Source organism: Myxine glutinosa, chromosome 10, assembly GCF_964187855.1.
Source record: "Myxine glutinosa chromosome 10, kmMyxGlut1.1, whole genome shotgun sequence".
Lineage (NCBI taxonomy): Eukaryota > Metazoa > Chordata > Myxini > Myxiniformes > Myxinidae > Myxine > Myxine glutinosa.
Genome location: NC_136270.1, coordinates 79,746,427 through 79,765,921, shown reverse-complemented (window position 1 = coordinate 79,765,921; position 19,495 = coordinate 79,746,427). Strand labels below are relative to the sequence as shown.

The following is a 19,495-nucleotide window of genomic DNA, read 5'->3' as shown; positions in this document are numbered from 1 at the left end:
ACAGGGGATTGATTGCATGTTTTTTTTTTGTCATGTAGGAGGAACAAGCCAATTCCAACCTGTCCCGCTACCGCAAGCTGCAGCACGAGATGGAACAGGCCGAGGAGCGCGCGGACATCGCCGAGTCCCAGGTCAACAAACTTCGCGTCCGCACACGAGAAATTACGGTGAGTGACAAAAAGACTTTGCTCAGATTATGAAATAGTGTTTTTATCTCACCTGTTTTTTTATATTTTTTTGCATTGTATACTCTTATTTTAGGCTGGCAGGATGGCCTAGAGCTATACACACACTTCTAAGCTAATTAGCCTGGGTTTAAATCTCGGCCCCGCTATAAACTCTCATCCCGGTGTTTCCCAGGCATACTGATTCAATGTGTGTGCCGTCCCTCATTTGGACGTTAAATGAGTGTCCCATCTGCCATTATTAGTTGGTGGATATTAAAGATCCCACGGTGTCCTTCGCGAAGAGTAGGTGAGCTATCGCCAGCACCATGGCCAAATTACAAAATCCTGCCCTAAATTCTTAGTCGAGCATCAGGCTTGGCCAGCCAGATCGTGAAAGACTTAGACCAAAAGGACTTGGGAAAGACTTGGACCCAGCCAACCCCACAAAGGTGTGGGAATAATTGTAGCCATAAGAAGTTTGTATACTTTAATCTTGTATGAAACTTCCCAATTTAGTAACTTGTTACTTGCAATGAAATGGCAAACCGAATACTGCATTGGAGTTATCAGAAGGAACCCCAAAAAAAAAAGAAGTAAAGAGCAAAGATGGAGTCATCAGGAGGTACCTGGATAGGATTCGGGTTTCAGCCGCTACTCCTCTGCCCTCAAACCCATCCAGGTGCAGCCAAGTGAACCTTCCAGAAAAAATAAAATTCTGCAAGAATTCACTTCTCCAAAGACAAATATATGAAGAAAGAGAGAAATCAAGAAGAAGAAAGAATTAGAATGAATAAAGAGAAATGTGAAAGGAACAAAGATCCCTAACTCCTAGGCCTAGCCCTAACTCATAGCCCTAGCTCCTCCCCTTAACTCCTAGCCCTAACTCCTTTAGCCCTAACTCCTAGCCCTAGCTCCTCGCCCTAACTCCTAGCCCTAGCTCATCCCCTTAACTCCTTGCCTGAACTCCTTTAGCCCTAACTCTTAGCCTTAACTCTTAGCCCTAACTCCTAGCCCTAACTCCTAGCCCTAACTCCTAGCCCTAGCTCCTCCCCTTAACTCCTAGCCCTAACTCCTAGCCCTAACTCCTAGCCCTAACTCTTAGCCCTAACTCCTAGCCCTAACTCCTAGCCCTAACTCCTAGCCCTAACTCTTAGCCCTAACTCCTAGCCCTAACTCCTAGCCCTAACTCCTAGCCCTAACTCCTAGCCGTAGCTCCTAGCCGTAGCTCCTCCCCTGAACTCCTAGCCATAACTCCTTTAGCCCTAACTCCTAGCCCTAACTCTTAGCCCTAACTCAGCCCTAACTCCGAGCCCTAGCTCCTTCCCTTAACTCCTAGCCCTATCTCCTTTAGCCCTAACTCTTAGCCCTAACTCTTAGCCCTAACTCCTAGCCCTAACTCCTAGCCCTAACTCCTAGCCCTAACTCCTAGCCATAACTCCTAGCCATAACTCCTAGCCATAACTCCTAGCCATAACTCTTAGCCCTAACTCCTAGCCCTAACTCTTAGCCCTAACTCTTAGCCCTAACTCTTAGCCCTAACTCCGAGCCCTAGCTCCTCCCCTTAACTCCTAGCCTGAACTCCTTTAGCCCTAACTCCTAGCCCTAACTCCTAGTCGTAGCTCCTCCCCTGAACTCCTAGCCCTAACTCCTAGCCCTAACTCCTAGCCATAACTCCTAGCCATAACTCTTAGCCCTAACTCCTAGCCCTAACTCCTAGCCCTAACTCCTCCCCTGAACTCCTAGCCCTAACTCCTCCCCTGAACTCCTAGCCCTAACTCCTAGCCCTAACTCCTACCCTGAACTCCTAGCCCTAACTCCTAGCCCTAACTCCTAGTCGTAGCTCCTCCCCTGAACTCCTAGCCCTAACTCCTAGCCCTAACTCCTAGCCCTAACTCCTAGCCCTAACTCTTAGCCTTAACTCCTAGCCCTAGCTTCTTCCCTTAACTCCTAGAGGTCCATCAGCGGGGAAGCAGATTCCACACAGCATCAGGATATGGTACAATCATGAAGAAAGACATACCAGACAGAAAGAAAGAGACATTTTCTTTATCGTGAACACTGAATATCTTCTGTATCCGTTAATTTAATTTAACCTGCGATGCACCATATTCAGTAAGGTGTCACGTTTACTTTATTCAATATTGGTCTTTGCCACTTCATGATTGATAGTCTCCAATTTGAAAATCACAACAGCTCTTGAATTGACTGTGTGAAGTATGATCATCAGGTTTATTTGAAAGAATATGAAAATGTGGTAAATTAAAAACAGCCATAATCGTAAAATGTTACTATGACATTACGTTTTAATTGTAATATTATTTATTCATGATGTAATAATTTTTGTTTCATTGTCTTTCAGATTGTAAAGCACACTTGAGATGGAAACCATCAGAAGTCACAATTCACTGGGTATATTGCAGTCACTTACCATATAATATGGTAATGGGACAATGCCATAACCATCCTCATCAAACAAAGTCCAGTGAAAATTCTGAAACAGAATAAATACAAAGCGAACGAAGCTGATTTTTGTTGTGTGTTACTTTTGGTGAGATTTATGAGGAAAGGTTCACTGCATATTGTATATGACAATAACTAGAGAGTTCATAGAAAACGACACCCCACGCAGTGTTTAAGTGTATATATGAATGATCGTTTCAAGGCCATTTTTCCCCGCTAGAGCAGGGGTTAGCCTTGCAGGCCCCATGACAATCATGGTTCCCTGTTTGAGGCAATGTTTTTATGGCCGGATGCCCTTCCTGACGCCAACCCTTGGTCACGCTCTTACGATGCGCAGGGATACGGTGTACCTATTCTAAACTGGGGTACACACCGGGATCATTCATCCCAGCAAGCTGGTACTCAATTAGCCGACCTCAGAAGGATGACAGGCTGAGTCAACCCCCCTGGCGTTAATTCAGCGATCGACCGGGATTCGAACCCAGGATCCTAGGATCCCAAGCCGGCACCCTAACCGCTAAGCCAACACCAGGGATAAAATATGTGTATACAGTACTTCAATTTAATAAAATAATGATATTACAGATCATTAAAAAAAAAAAAATCCGGAAATTTAGCGCTGTTGAAGCAGTCTTATACATTATGCTTATACACCGACCTATTCAACATGTCCAAGTATTGCTAAACCGAAGGGTTTTGAACGTGCAAAGTTGGAGATTGGTGTTCTAAGTGTTCAAGTATATAATTAAATTCAAATAATAGAGATTGTTAAAGCCATAGAAAAAAAAAACAATTGGGGTATTACATCACCCTATCAAATGACGTCAAATTAGTTATTCGTGCCTGTTTTATCCGTCCTTTATGACGTCTTTAGAAACAGTACGTTTCCTGTTTGGAATGTTTTTCAATTTAGTTTGACAGGTAGACAGAGTAAAAATATATTATCTCACTCCTCTGCGCATGCGCGATTGAGACGAACTTTGAGACAGAGTATTGTAAAACAGCAGGTTTGTTTTCCGATTCATGTTCAAAATATAATATTCAATTTAAATAAATTGTTCCTCGATCATAAACCGACGTTTGTAGATCGACGGACAGAAGGACGGACAGACATTAACCAATTGCTTAACCACACTTTTTGCTCCGCGTGGGTAACTAGCATGGCACTCAGTAGAGGGACTACCTCTGCCAGGCTGAAGAGTTTACGTTTTGTATCCCACTGATATGCAGGATCTGCATCCGGACCTTGACCAAAGTCTAATCAGCTTGGTCTCGTCACCTACCAAACTCATCCACCACGTTTCGTCATAACCCGTCCAAAACTTTTTGAGATATCGTGATATAGATCATTTTTGGCCCTATCTCTCAATGATGAAGAATCACTCGAGAAATTTTACATATCCTAATTTTATATATCCCGCATATCCCAATCTTCACCAAAATCGAATCAATTGATCCTTATCAAACATTCAACCTGTCCGTCAAGTTCATCCAAATTTGTCCATAACTCTGAAATATCAGACCAACCACCCTCTACCTTCGGTGGTGGAGGTAAGAATGATCATATCAATGATAATAATAATAACTATTATTGACAACTAGCAAGATATGCAAGCAGTAGTAGTTAAAGTTGTAATAGGTTGCCATAACACACCTTCAAATTCAGCATTTTTAAAGGTCAGAATTACAAACTTATAAAAACCTGTTTTTCTTGATTAAAATAAGCATTAGCATCTCAGTTGAGATGGATGACACCTTAGCTGCCAAGTAATTCACAAAATATGTCACAAGTGTTCAAATCAATATCCACAGACTGTAACTTATAAATACTGCACTAGTTTTCACCTTCAAAATCCATGAAATTCCTGATGTCGAAAAATGGTCAATATTGATTGGCCATTGCTGGACATGATGCAGCGATACTCCTCCTTCATAAAACGGAAGCATCTTAATCCAGTGATGATGTACGTGGTGTTTCGGATTCATTGGTACAGTCACGTGAAAAAGTAGGTGTATACCCCATGTAAAGTTTTGACTTTTTCAACATATTTCAACATACAGCTATTTGATCTTCATTTCAACAATATTGATAGATAAAGGTGATATAATATAACAAATATCATGAAACATTTACATTTTGTAGTCCATTGTATAATTTAAATAAACATAAATGCAAATTTCGCATGTGGAAAAAGTAAGTACACCCTTGGCTCTAATAGGTGGTATTGCCCCCTTTGGCAGAAACAACCTCAAGTAGGCGTTTCTTATAACTGTCTACCAGTCTCTGACATCGACTGAGAAATTTTTGCCCACTCCTCCATGCAGAATTCTTTCAGCTATGCGATGTTTGAGGGGTTTCTTGCATGCGCAGCTCGTTTCAAATCCCCCCACAACATCTCAATGGGATTTAGATCCGGGCTTTGACTTGGCCATTCCAGAACCCTCCATTTCTTTTTTTTCAGCCATTCCTTGGTGGATTTACTGGTATGTTTAGGGTCATTGTCACGTTGCAAGGTCCACCTTCGGTTGAGCTTCAACTTTCCAACAGATGGCCTCACATTATCCTCAAGCACCCTCTGGTACAATGAAGAATTCATAGTGGATTATATGATGGTGAGCTGCCCAGGCCCTGATGCAGCGAAGCTGCCCCAAACCATAATATTTCCACCACCATGCTTTGCAGTTGGTATCAGGTTCTTGTGGTCAAATGATGACTTTTGTTTTCGCCAAACATGTCTTCTGGTACTGTGGCCAAATAACTCTACCTTTGACTCATCTGTCCAGAGCACATTGTTCCAGAAGTGCTGGTCTTTGCCTAGGTGTTCATTGGCAAACTTAAATCTTGCCCTGATGTTCTTTCTGGACAGCAAAGGTTTCCTCCTGGCACACCTCCCATGGATCAAATTTGTGCAGCCTCTTTCTAATGGAAGACTCGTGCACTTTGACATCAGCAGTGGCAAGAGCTACCTGTAGGTCCCGTGATGACATTCTGGGGTTCTGAGAGACTTTTTTCAGCATCTTGCGGTCTGCTCTAGGGCTGAACTTGCTGGGGCGGCCTGGCCTGAACAAGTTGGCAGTCGTTTGGAATCTTCTCCACTTGTGGATGATCTTCCGGACAGTCGAATGATTGATTTCAAATTGTTTGGAGATCTTTATAAATCCCTTCCCAGACTCGTAGGCATCTATAACCTTCTTTCTGAAGGCCTCATAGAGCTCTTTTGATCTAGGCATGGTGACGCCGCACACTTCAACAACAAAGAACAAACCAAACTAAATGGCTGAGGTTTAAAAAAGACAGGTTCCTCCAAGATCCTCTCTAACGATGTTCTCATCATTTGCACCTGAGCTGGTGCACCTGATTCTAATTTTCGGTATTTGAAGTAGTGATAAATGTAGGGGTGTACTTACTTTTTCCACATGCGAAATTTGCATTTATGTTTATTTAAATTATACAATGGACTACAAAATGTAAATGTTTCATGATATTTGTTATATTATATCACCTTTATCTATCAATATTGTTGAAATGAAGATCAAATTCTTGTATGTTGAAATATGTTGAAAAAGTCAAAACTTTACATGGGGTGTACTTACTTTTTCACGTGACTGTATAGCAGTTCTGAAGAGGAATATCTTAAAATGTTTTTGTACATCGTAAATCTAAGATGGCCATGAAGCTTCTGGATCAACTACCTACACTGGAGGATATGCAAGAGATCACATGACTTCTAAAAAACTTGTGAACTTTTAAGGTTATCGGTCTAGTAATCCCTGAAAAAGTCATAAAATATGCAATAATAACAAGGAGCTGATACTCCAGGTACCCCGCATTTTGGCTGAGACACACACACACACACACACACACACACACACACACACACACACACACACACACACACACACACACACACACACACACACACACACACACACACACACACACCCTATTTAACAAGAACCAAGGCAAGAAGAGCCTCACAAATATCGTACACAAGCCAAATTACCGAGATGGTTGTTAATTGCCATGGCTACATAATTCAGCCCATCACAGCTATGATCTAATCAGGTTGAGATAATGTCATGAGGAATAGATATCTGCAATATGAAAGCTAAAGGTTTCAACGGTGTTTGAAATATCGCGTACACAAAAGTACATGGACGGGTGATCGGTCGGTCGGACTGAGTTCATTTTAATGTCCCCCATCTCCGACCTTGTCAGAGGGGCAGGTGACAAAATGATAACAAGAAAGAGCGATCAAAGATTGCCTACTGTCACCAGGATTTGGTTTGTGTGGTGTGTGCTTTTACCCAATTATACACCTCAAGGCCGCCAATCGTGAAAACTCAACCACTAGTACAGCAAGAAAGGAGGCCAGGAGTGATCCCTGAAAATCCCAGTTCATGGATCGTTATTAAAATGAAACCACAACAAATCGTCAATAAGCAATAAGAATACACAATAAATAACAAACAATATTTTTTACCCAAATACCCAATTACTCACAAAGTGATCCCAAGAGACGTATAGATCCCTCTCTTTTCAAGCACCCATAACAGATAAGCCCAGAGCTAAGCTGTTGTCATGGTAACTCTAACGGCAGTCTCCTTCCGTGTAGATTCGCCTCGTATATCAGCTCCTATGGTGAGGCTTGCCAAATGCAGATTCGCCTCGTAAATCAGCTCCTGTGGTGAGGCTTCCCAAATGCAGATTCGCCACACCTGCACATGCTCATGGTGGGAGCTGTGCAGCTCTCCTGTGCACTTTGTAAAGACTTGTATCCTCGCTCCGATGTCCTGGGGCGGGTAGAGAATGGCTCCAAAACAACAAACAGATAAAACCTACCTTATGGACAATTTAACTTGACCAATTTAAAATCCCATCTATTTGACCACATCCCCCTGGATGTCACCTGCTCCAGTGGTCACCTAAGCCCAAATACCCAATTTCCTTCCCCACACCTCTCCCTTCCACCCACTCCTTCCCCACACCCCTCCCTTCCACCCACTCCTTCCCCACACCCCTCCCTTCCACCCACTCCTTCCCCACACCCCTCCCTTCCACCCACTCCCTCCCTCGCTCCTTCCTCACACCTCTCCCTTCCACCCACTCCTTCCCCACACCCCTCCCCCACACCCCTCCCTTCCACCCACTCCCTCCCTCCCTCGCTCCTTCCCCACACCTCTCCCTTCCACCCACTCCTTCCCCACACCCCTCCCTTCCACCCACTCCTTCCCTCGCTCCTTCCCTACACCTCTCCCTTCCACCCACTCCTTCCCCACACCCCTCCCTTCCACCCACTCCTTCCCTCGCTCCTTCCCCACACCCCTCCCTTCCACCCACTCCCTCCCTCGCTCCTTCCCCACACCTCTCCCTTCCCCTCGCTCCTTCCCCACACCTCTCCCTTCCCCACACTCCTCCCTTCCACCCACTCCTTCCCTCGCTCCTTCCCCACACCTCTCCCTTCCACCCACTCCTTCCCCACACCCCTCCCTTCCACCCACTCCCTCCCTCGTCCCTTCCCCCACACCTCTCCCTCGTCCCTTCCCCCACACCTCTCCCTCGTCCCTTCCCCCACCTCTGCCTCGTCCCTTCGCCCACCACCTCTCCCTCGTCCCTTCCCCCCACCACCTCTCCCTCGTCCCTTCCCCCCACCACCTCTCCCTCGTCCCTTCCCCCCACCACCTCTCCCTCGTCCCTTCCCCCCACCACCTCTCCCTCGTCCCTTCCCCCCACCACCTCTCCCTCGTCCCTTCCCCCCACCACCTCTCCCTCGTCCCTTCCCCCCACCACCTCTCCCTCGTCCCTTCCCCCCACCACCTCTCCCTCGTCCCTTCCCCCCACCACCTCTCCCTCGTCCCTTCCCCCCACCACCTCTCCCTCGTCCCTTCCCCCCACCACCTCTCCCTCGTCCCTTCCCCCCACCACCTCTCCCTCGTCCCTTCCCCCCACCACCTCTCCCTCGTCCCTCCTTCCCCAACCCACTTCCTCGTCGTCGTCCCCCACCCACTCCCTTGTCCTCCACCAAATGTCGTGCCGGGTTCGCAATCCGCTCCTGACACCAAATGTCGTGTTCATGGTGGTTAACACCGATACCCGTGAACAGATGAGCCGAAACAGGCTTCATCTCCGAGGCGTTCCGAATTATGGCGGTAAAAGCCAAAAGGTCACGCGTGGTTGAGGAGAATCACGACGACCTTAGTTAAGGCTTTTATAAAACCAAACAGGTTTAAATTCCCGAACAAACGACAAGGTAAAAAAAATTCAACAATACATTATATTCAACAATTCCTCATACGATGAGGTAAAAGAATGAGGTAAAATAAATCTTATTAAAACTAAGGCCCCTCACTCAGTCCGAAGCACAGATGGGTGAGGGACGCAAAACCGGGCAACTTATCTCTGGTGTGGCAGCTGAGGGACGGAAAGATTGGCACGGAGCTGGTGTTGAGGAGATGGGCAGGGTGATGGAGACAAACAGGACGACCCACAGGCAATGGGGGAAGATGAAACCGGCTCAATGGCCAAGGTAGACGGGCAGGATGGCCTCCTCAAAGCTCTACTCCTTCCAATATTCTCAACTCCTTCAGTTCCCTTCACAAATGCAGCGAGCCCCACAGTTTTCCTGTCACATCTCTCTTGATTTCTCCTCATTCCATTGACAACCGCTCTGCACCGTTCCCGCTCATCCTAGCTCCTCCCCCTTCTCCTTAGCCTCTCCACAGAAACAGACAGATCCACAGCACCCTGTTCCCGCCCAATTCTCCTCACAGAACTCGCTCCTCTTTTCTCCTCCCTCGTCTCCCTAGACAACGCTTTTGCTCCACCCTCGTCCAGGGGACGATTATAGCTCCGCCCCCTCTCTCTTTGCCTCTCACAATGTGATGTCATCCTGCCCCGATTTTCTGGGCTTGTGTGAACATGTCCAACAGAGATGTCATCCAGCACATCCGGTGGAGAAGCCTGGTCTCGTATTAAAAACATTGATGACATTTCAGCCGCCCCTAGAAACAATGAATAATTCAGGTGATTGGCTGCCTTGATCGGCACCAAACATGGCGTCGATTAATGGGCGACAAGATCTTGAGGGGTTGAGTGCTGTTTATGTTACTTTTTTTTTATCGACCTTTATCAAATGCTCCAATGGAAATTGTTGTTACAATTAGGAGGAATTATTGCTGTTTTGTAACAATTATGATGAGCTCAGTTTGAACACTTCAATGTTTTAATCTGCCGAAATACATGATGGTCAACTCGAGCTTTAGCGAGGAAAAAAGGCCAATCGTAAAGAGCAGAAGTGGGGTCGAAGAGGGGGTGTTTTGACAAGAGAAGACTTCAGTGTTGAGGAGTTGCTCTCCCCACTTCCTTGCTTCCACATCTACCTCATAGTCGTCCCTCCCCCTATCCACTCCCTTGTCTCCTCCCCCCACCCACTTTCTTGTCCCCTCCCCCCCCCACCCACTCCCTTGTCTCCTCCCCCCACCCACGCCCTCCCTCCACCCACTCCCTCGTCCCTCCCTCCACCCACTCCCTCGTCCCTCCCTCCACCCACCCACTCCCTTGTCCATCCCCCCGTCGTTTGTGTCCCGCCGAACGATGTCAGCGTCAAGGACCTCGTTATTGCTGTAGGCAACATAATCGGTATTGATAAAGTTCGTGCAGCCTCGCGAATGAACAAACTTGTGGTTATTTTTCGTTATTTTTGTATCCGTGGCCGAACTGGTTCACGAGATTGTATCTGCAGGATTATCGACAGATGACAGACATTTCGTACTCGTGTCCCCTCTCGACACACCGTTGTATCTACGGGACTATCGACAGATGACGGACATTTGGTGCTCGTGTCCCCTCTCGACACATCATTGTATTTACCTTGCTGCAACTCTATTCAACCGAGGCGTTCAATTCAACTATTGCGGAGTTAATACACGTGGGGGATGAGGCAGCGAGGGGTAACGAAGCTCTTACCTTCACGGACCCCATTAGACGTCTTCAAACCTGGATAATTAACTCAAACCCGACACGGAATTAAAATGTACAAATAAACAGGTTTAATAAAAATAATGCCAGGGAACAAAGAATGCACGGTAAAACATTCCTAAGTTGAGGATCCTCCATACTGACTCAAATACACACAAGGGGAAAATAAAAGAATAATTATTGTGTCTGCGTGGTGAGTTTGCCTCCACTCCGTGGGCTCCTGTAGCGGTCCCTGCACCCTGGTGGCCATCGACAGTGAAATGAAAACAGGCCCGCGCTCCTTCCTGCTCGGCGGCACCGAGCCCCATTGTTCCGCTCTGTCCGCACATGGCACCAGTGCGACCGCCATGAGCAAACACCAAGAAGGAGAGAGTTTGTCTGCCTTGTTCCTAGCCCGAAACACCAGGACCTGAGAAAGCACGATTTTGACCGCCAACGATGATTGTCTGAAGCAAACGAGCTGCAAGGATGTCGACCGCTGGTGTTCAATCTTGGGACCAAGAACACAAACTGTGACCGCATATGATCAAAGCCAGGGTCAAGAGGAAGATGCGCCTGCTCGCGATGAATGTCCCAGGTGTAAGAGCGATAATGAATGCCACTGCTCGTGATGAAATCCCCACGTAAGAGAGGACAAAATGTTGGGGCTCAAGTATTTTATTCTCAAGGCCCTGACATCATCCGACGATCCCCATGCATGCTCCAATCAGCGAGTCCCTCTCATCGCTCTACAATTCCGGATCAATCACTGCTCTTTTGGGCATGGCCTGATGGACCTGCCTGCCTTTGTGATGGTGTTCAGTGGCATCATTGGCGGTGCTCAGTGTACTGCTTCCAGGTACTTTTATTGAATGTTTATTCTAGGTGTAGCGTGCATGGCTGGTGTGGTGTGTGTCATAAGGAACAGAGGATAAATCACAGAGGTCGTTTACATACAGGGGATTTACCATTAATCCCTAACTAATTAACATAACCCCACTCCTCGTCATGGGGACAAAGATACACTCTTACACGACATCCGGTCTAAATGGATCCCTACTTTTGGTACCTGGGGATTCTTCTTCTTCACGACATTCGGAGCACACTACCTATACAATTCTACCTGGACTAAGGTATTGCATTGCCTACCCCCCATAAACGTAACAATATATTTGATGGAGCAAATAAATCCTGTCAGTATCACCTCTATCTCCGTAGGCCTGCCAGTGTTGTGTGAAGTGAAGGTGGACATTCCCACCTGGAGGGGCCCATTACCTTGGACGAACTTGGCACTGCTCTGCACAATGTTGGGAAAGCACCTGGATTGGATGGACTTAAAACTGAATTTTATAAAATTTTGGCATTTATTGGGTCCTGAACTCCTCAACACCTTGAACGCAAGCTGCCAGCTTGGAGAGCTCCCTCAGAGTTGCCGACGGGCTATTCTCACCCACATCCCAAAGAAAGGAGACTTGCTCTATATTCAAAATTGGCACCCAATTTCTTTGTTATGCACAGACTATAAGATATTCTCGAAAGCCCTGGCATCGCGACTTACTCATCTCTCCTCGTTGTTGAAAGAAGACCAATGCTACTGTGTCCCAAAACGCTCCATCTATGACAACATCTCCCTGGTAAGAGACATGATCGAACTGGTTAAAGAAAACCCCACAGATTTGGGACTTCTTCTCCTTGATCAGGAGAAGGCCTTCGATCGCGTTAACCATCGGAACCTCTTTAAAGTGCTCGAACGGTTTGGACTTGGTTCGACCTTCAGCTCTTATATTAAAATGCTGTATTAAAACTTGTGACACCTTTGCCTGTTAACAGGGGAATTTGACAAGGTTGCCCTCTCTCTGGGTTGCTCTATGCTCTCTCCATCGAACCCTTACTGGTTTATTTGCGTGCTAGACTAACCGGGGTTGGGGTTTCTAATCTTGAACGACCCATCAAGGTGCTGGCATATGCCGATGATACGTGTCTTTGTGTAGAACCTCAATGACATTAACGTCGTCTGTTATTGTCTATCTGTGTTCGAAAAGGCTTCTTCAACCAAATTGAATTGGAACAAAACGAGTGCCTTTTGGCTTGGTCGGTCGTGTCACTTGGCACCAAGACTTCCTGCTCCTTTCTCATGGGCCAAGGATGGCGTGAAATACATTGGAGTGTTCTGGGGTAATGATGTCACAGTAGCAAAGAATTGGGCTTGTCTGTTGGATCTTGTTGAGCGAAAACTGCAAAAATGGAAAGGTCTGATCGCACAACCGTCTTATCATGAAAGGGTTTTTTTTTTTTTTTTTTTTTTTTGTATACAAGATCGAGGCTCGTGAAAGAGCGAACATTAATCACACAGAAAGACAAACAGACACACAAAACAAATAACATCGGGAGCGGTAGACAAGATGGGGAGAGAGGGGGAAGGACACAAACACAACATTTGAGAGCAGGGACCGAGAGACATGGAGACATCGAGAGAACTGTGGGAGGGAGAGGGCTTTGGGGGGGAGGCATGGGAAGGGGGTGGGGGGTGGGAGAGGTATAAAACATATGGACACTGCCAAGACTTCCAGGAAAGAAGTTGGAATTTCAAACAAGGTGGATCTGGGGTGAATTAGTGGGGGTAGAAAAGATCAAGGTTTTGGATGGGGGAAGATAAGAGATGGTGGTGAACAGCTGTTTTGAAGACCTGGAGGGAGGAGTGTGATTGAAGTGAGTGTGGGAGTTTGTTCCAGAGGCGGGAGAAAAGAGGAATGAAAGAGTGAAGGTGAGCAGCGAGCCGAGATTTCGGCAGTTTAACCATCAGAGGGTGGCTGGCAGATCTTGTGCGACCTGTAGGAATATTTGTGGGACAGAGCACAGAGAGAGCTGGGGGAGCAAGGCTGGAGAGGAGTCGGTAGAAGACAAAGACCACCTACCTGCCTGCGGTGAGTGAGTGAAAGGCCCTCAGAGATAGCTTCATCGCGGGAGATTCCAATGATTCTGAAAGCTTTGGATTCAACAGCGTGAAGCCGAGCCAGGTGTGAGGCAGGAGCACCAGCCCATAGGGGAGAACAGTATTCCATTGAGCTGCGGATGAAAGCCTTGTATGTGGTAAGGAGCTCAGGTGTGCCTAGGAAGGACTTCGCACGACGGAGGATGCCCAGTCGGCGACTGGCTTTGGAGGCCAGCTTGGAAATGTGGTTTTCCCAAGAAAGATCATGGCAGATGGTGAGACCCAAAAGCTTGAGCGACAGAACTTCTTGGAGAGGATTGTTGAGAAAGTAGATGGGAGGGTTGTCCAGTCGATCTTTTCGAAGAGACATAGTAAGAGTGTGAGATTTGTCAGGATTGAAAGACATGTTCCACATGTTTGACCAGTCTGTGATTTTGTCCAGGTCTTCAGAGAGTGAGGAGGCTGCAGACTGCCGATCTGAGGGAAGAGGAATGGAGCGGCAGAGAGTGGAGTCATCAGCAAAGAGATACAGAGGATTTTCCAGAGAGTCGGAGAGATCATTGATAAAGACCAGAAAAAGCACAGGGCCCAGCACACTGCCTTGGGGAACTCCAGCCTGAACGGGAAGTGGAGATGAGAGAAATCCATTCAGGGCCACACGTTGACTACGACCAGAGAGGAAGTCCGCAAGCCATGCATGGAGATTTCCATGGATACCATAGGAGGAGAGTTTGGTGAGCAGAGCTGGGTGCCAGACCGTATCGAAGGCACGTGATATGTCAAGGGAGACAGCTCTGATTTCCTGTTTGGCATTGAGGACCTCCATCCATTGTTGAGACAGCAGAAGCAGCATGTCCAGGGTAGAGTGACCTGGTCTGAAACCAAATTGATGATCAGAGATCAAGCCATTGGAGAAGAGGAAAGATTTCATATCCGAAGCAATGATGGATTCCATGACTTTGCTGATAATTGGGAGCAGGCTGATTGGTCTGTAGTTGCAAGGATCTGTTTTTGCACCTTTTTTGTGTAAAGCGGTAATGTTTGCTGATTTCCAGGATGCTGGCAGATGACCTTGAGCAAAGGATAGGGTGAAAAGAACAGAGAGAGGGTGAGATAGAGCGGCAGAGCAGGATTTTAGGACCCGTGGGCTGATGCCATCTGGTCCAGTTGCAGAATCAGAGTCGAGGTTTGACAAAAACTCCTCCACCTTGTCAGGAGAGAAGGACACAGAGTCCAGGAGCAGTTTGGTTCGACTGGGAAAGGTGGGAACAGAGAGAGATGGGTTTGGGACTAAGGATTTTGAGGCAAACACAGAGTTGAGGCATTCGGCTTTGTCACGTGCGATGTCAACTGTGTGGCCATTTGAGGTAAGGGAGGGGATGGAAGGGGAACAAACACCAGAAACGGATTTGACCAGACGCCACCAGGATTTGGAGGAAGGAGACAGGTTTGAGAGTTCATTCTTGAGTGAGGAGAGATAGTGCTTCCTGGCACTCCTGAGGGTAGACACACACTTGTTCCGAGCTTGGTGGAAGGAACTGAGATTTCCTTCAGTTGGATTAGCCTTCCAAGAGGCAAAGGCAAGTTGTTTCAGGGCAACTGCCTCACCACAAGATTCAGTGTACCATGGACGGGAGGAAGGGTAAGACAACTGAAGGCGAGATGGGATAAATCTGTGCATGAGAGAGATCAGTTTGCTTTGGAAGAATTCCCAGGAAGAATTGATGTCAGAGGCAGTGGAGATGGGTCTTGGTGATCAACAGTTTGGTGGCTTCTACCCCTATGGTACAGGTCCTTTGTGCTGCATCCTCCAATGTTGCTTCAACAGCTCCAGAAGTTATTTGTGTGTTTCTTCTGGGACGGAAAGCACTGGTTGCGACCCGAGGTCCTCAGTTTGCCACTGACTGATGGAGGCCAAGGCCTGGATGACATAAAGAGCCGGTTAATGGCCTTTCGACTTTCGGTTGTTCTACATATGCTGTACACGCACCCCTCTCCACCATGGGTTGATGTTGCTCATCACCTTTTGCAGCAGGCGGGGAGACTATGCTATGACCACGCTCTATTCTTTGTGGATCTATCCCATCTTGATATGTCTCCCCTCTCTAGTTTCTATCAGAGTGTATTAAACGCATGGCGAGCCCTGGCGACGACAAGAGCCACGCATTCGTACACAAAGCAAATGTTCCTGGTAGTCTTTGTTTTACGATTCCCATTTCCATTATATGCCTGAGTGTTTGCCTCCGTATCCATCTTATCCACCCTGTTCATCCTACCTTACTCCTCATTCCTTTCCACATCCCTTATTTGTCCAAGACTCCATTTTATCCTTCAACCCTGATGTTGGTGTCCCTCCACTCTTTCTCGTGTGCTGTTGCATCCCGATCTGGTCTGTACAAGCTCTTCCATGAGCCTTGACTTTGCATGCACAATTGCACATACACACACAAAAGTAAAAAACAAATAAAGTGCAAAATAAATGCCATAACCAAAACTCATTGTCCTGTTCTTTATTGATATCCGAATGTTCACCACAACGTTATGATAAAACGTTGTGACGTAAACTAAACCATCCGTTTTAACTTTTCTGTAAGAGCAAAACCTTGCAACAACCAAAGTGCAAGGTTGTAGCAACGTTAAATTGTTTGCTGGGAGGTTTATAAGTAAATGTGGGACTTGACACAAGTTGAAGCAACACAACGGTGACTTGAGACCTGCCCTCAACGAGTTAACATTATATTGATAGTAATAGTAGTCGTTGTCCCCTCTACTATACAACGTGGCGATGATACTTGCTCATGCATGAAAGACATACCATTTATTTATTATGTTTACTAGCGTGGATCGGCTCGCTACGCTCGCCTCACCACACGTCGCCGCAGAGGCACAGGCTTGTTTTAACTGAGGCTAATAACCCAACTGAACTTGAGTTTCTGTGTTGCTGTGATTTACACCAATCATAATACAAACATTTCTTTTGTACAAATATATTTGCAATATTAGTGGTACGCTTTATTTTTAATCAAAAAACGTCTAAGTGGTGTAAAGCTCTAAATGGTCAAAGGTCCAAGCTGTCTAATCGGTCTGAAGGGTGTTAAGGTCTAAAGGGTCGAAATGTAAAGGCTTAAAGGGTATAAAAGGTAAGTAGCATGAAGGGATCTAAAGGTGTCTAAAGTATTGAAAGTGTCTTAAAGGTCAAAGAGGTCTTGAGGGTCCTGGGGGTCTTCTGGATGTTCTGGGGGTTGCCCCCCCCAAAATAGGTATTTTTTGTTTATTTGTTTAAAGTCTTATGATTATATTAGTATGGTTCTAGATGCTGCCCTGTCTTCTAGCAACCATTGAAATTGGTTGAAAATACCTTTAGTAAATGTAGTATAGTGTTTATTCCACCAGGTGAGTGCCAGGGGTATTGCCCCTATGTTTTATATCTGCCATCCAAAGTGCCCACATTTTGTCAATATACCTATAAATATCTGAAGGAAATCCATGTCATACATCCAGACTCTTGTCTCCGATTAACGCTATCTGGCCAAGTGATTTTTTTTGTATACATTAGAGGTAAAGGGGGAAAGGAGAGGGGCGATTTGCATTTCTTTGGCCATTGACACTGGACCATTTCTACCCTGTTTTGGCCAAATTCTAGGGAGAAAAGAAGTTAAACAAACCTATTGGTTGTGGAGATGTGCTGCAATGGTGTCATCTTTTGGGTCAAATTTTCCTTTTCCAACTTTTTTCTGTATTTGTCTCGGAAAACTACAATAGCTTGTTTGTAAATGACCATTTGAGGTAGAAGACATAATTCAATGTAGAAAAATGTCTGTCTGTAACCAGAAAATGGCTAATATCAGACGCAAAACACCAACAGCACAAATTTACGAGGACCTCTCGTGGCCACCATTTTGCATTTTTCCCCACAATCCGTTGCTCCGGATTTTGAAAGTCTGCACAGAAATACACCAGCATAATCAATTAAAATGTTAGAAATGTTATACTCTTGTGATTTGTTCAGTTTTTGAGTTATGGTGGAAAGTAAGGCATGGAAAACGTTTATAAATGTTTTCACAAATCTGTGAAAGTGTAAAGGTTCCATTGCTAATCTATCTATAATTCCAGTAATCTCTGTGTGTTTGTTTGTACGTTTGTTTGTCTGTGACCGCTGTTTCTCGACAACCACGGGTCCGATATACTTGAAACTTGCCAGGTATATTGCTGGGGACCCGAGGATGTGCCTTTTCAAGGTTTCATATTAATCGGACAATTACTTACCGAGCTATGTCCAAAAAACGATTCAACCAATCAGAGAGCAGCGAGCTATCGCGTGTGCCGAACGTGGCGGACACACTCTGCCTCGGATGGCACATTTGAGAGCGTATTCATTTATTTCCCGTCGGCAAACTATGTTGGCGTTAAACTATGTTTTAAAACTAATTAAAACCCCGGGGGGATTGTCACTGTACTCGCAAGCCGTTCGCCGTTCGCTTTGGCGTTGCGAATAGACCAAAACATTTCATGCACCAAACCATTTCATGTAAAGCGTTCGCCGTTCGCTTTGGCGTTGCGAATGGACCAAAACATTTCATGAACCAAACCATTTCATGTAAATAGAGGGGGGGATATAATTTTAGATATAGATATAGTACGGGCATGCCCTAGTCTATAGTACAAAAGGAGCCAGCCTTTAAATCCAGACTCCATCCATAAATTCGTTCAGGGCAGGGTTTAAGCCACCAACCTATCAGATCAGTTTATTCTGGCGCAGGGTGGGGTGAAGAGGCGGACATGCAAATGTTTTTTTGTTTTTTTAATCGCCACCATGTTGTTCATATAGGTTTTTTTTTCTTTTTCCATACACGTATTGGTGCTGTTTCATGTTTATAGATACATATTGGTGGCTGCATTCATTTAACCGTTGCTATTAAGTTACTTTGATTCGAATCAAAAACTCATGCCTTTTAAATGGAGACTGAAGGAAATCTACTATATAAGAGCCGTTGGTCTGTCTGTGTGTCTGTCGCTATTTTTCTCAGAGATGGCTGAACAGATCTTCGTCAAACTTTCAGAGGTTCATCAGTAAGTGCTTGGGAGTGTTTTAGGAAAAAAAAAAAAAAAGTAAAAAAAAAAAAAAAAAGGTTAATTTTTTGGAATTTTAAAAAAATCGCTCTATAGTGCCTAAGCCTTTTTGATTAATGACAGTTATATGTAAGTACACATTGGCATAAATAAATACAAAACAATTACCAGACATTTGAACACAAATAATCACACAATTCCGGAAGTCATTGAAGTTGGTAGTAAGACCCCTTCTTCTTCCTGACGTCATACTTAACTTAGAAACGTGATCAACGCACATTCACCAGCATATATTCAACAAAAAGGTAAAATAATGATTTGACATTTGTGATGGATTCTGATTTGGATGTAATTGCTTTTCCATTAAATTTGCCCCCATTTCAAATATGTTAATGTTCATTTTTTGCTTGAGCAACGCCGGGTACTCCAGCTATAGACGCTTTTATACTTTAGTCGGGGTAAAAATACAAATACAACGTTGTCTGGGGGGTAACATAGGCTATGTGGCCACGGCCTCATGCGGGAGTCTGGGGGGCCGGGGGAGGGGCGTAAATTCTCTATGTAAATGTGTACAATGTATAGTAGTGCCACCTGGTGATGGTGGCAGAGGGTATTACAATTTCCTTTTTTTTTAACCTGGGCAACATTGAGGTTATGAAGCACTCTTTGCACGGGTAAATTTTTCCTCCTTCCCTTTCCCCCAACCCCAAAACAGAGGCCTGTTAAAGCCCCCCTCCCCCTCCCCCCAAACAATGTATATGTCGTATATCGTTCCCTTCCCTCTCCCCTCACCTCCCCATCCCCCTTCCAACTCCCTTAAATCACCCCTCCCTCTCCTGCCTCCCGCCCTTCAACGCCGGGTACTCCTACTAGTATGGAATAAACAGCTGTCTGGCATGCCAGTCCAGC

The 19,495-nt window shown here is 45.7% G+C and overlaps 1 protein-coding gene across 2 annotated transcripts in view; it reads left to right on the top strand.

The window, feature by feature from the left end:
* LOC137434062 (myosin-1B) overlaps positions 1-2,688 on the top strand; it is a 36,219-nt gene extending 33,531 nt beyond the window's left edge. For both annotated transcript variants that reach the window (XM_068126704.2, XM_078785808.1), the window contains exons 40-41: positions 39-167; positions 2,527-2,688. In XM_068126704.2, coding sequence (XP_067982805.2) covers positions 39-167; positions 2,527-2,544 — 147 coding nt within the window. In that variant the 3' untranslated portion in view covers positions 2,545-2,688. The remainder of the gene's footprint in view (positions 1-38; positions 168-2,526) is intronic.
* Positions 2,689-19,495: the final 16,807 nt, after the last annotated feature.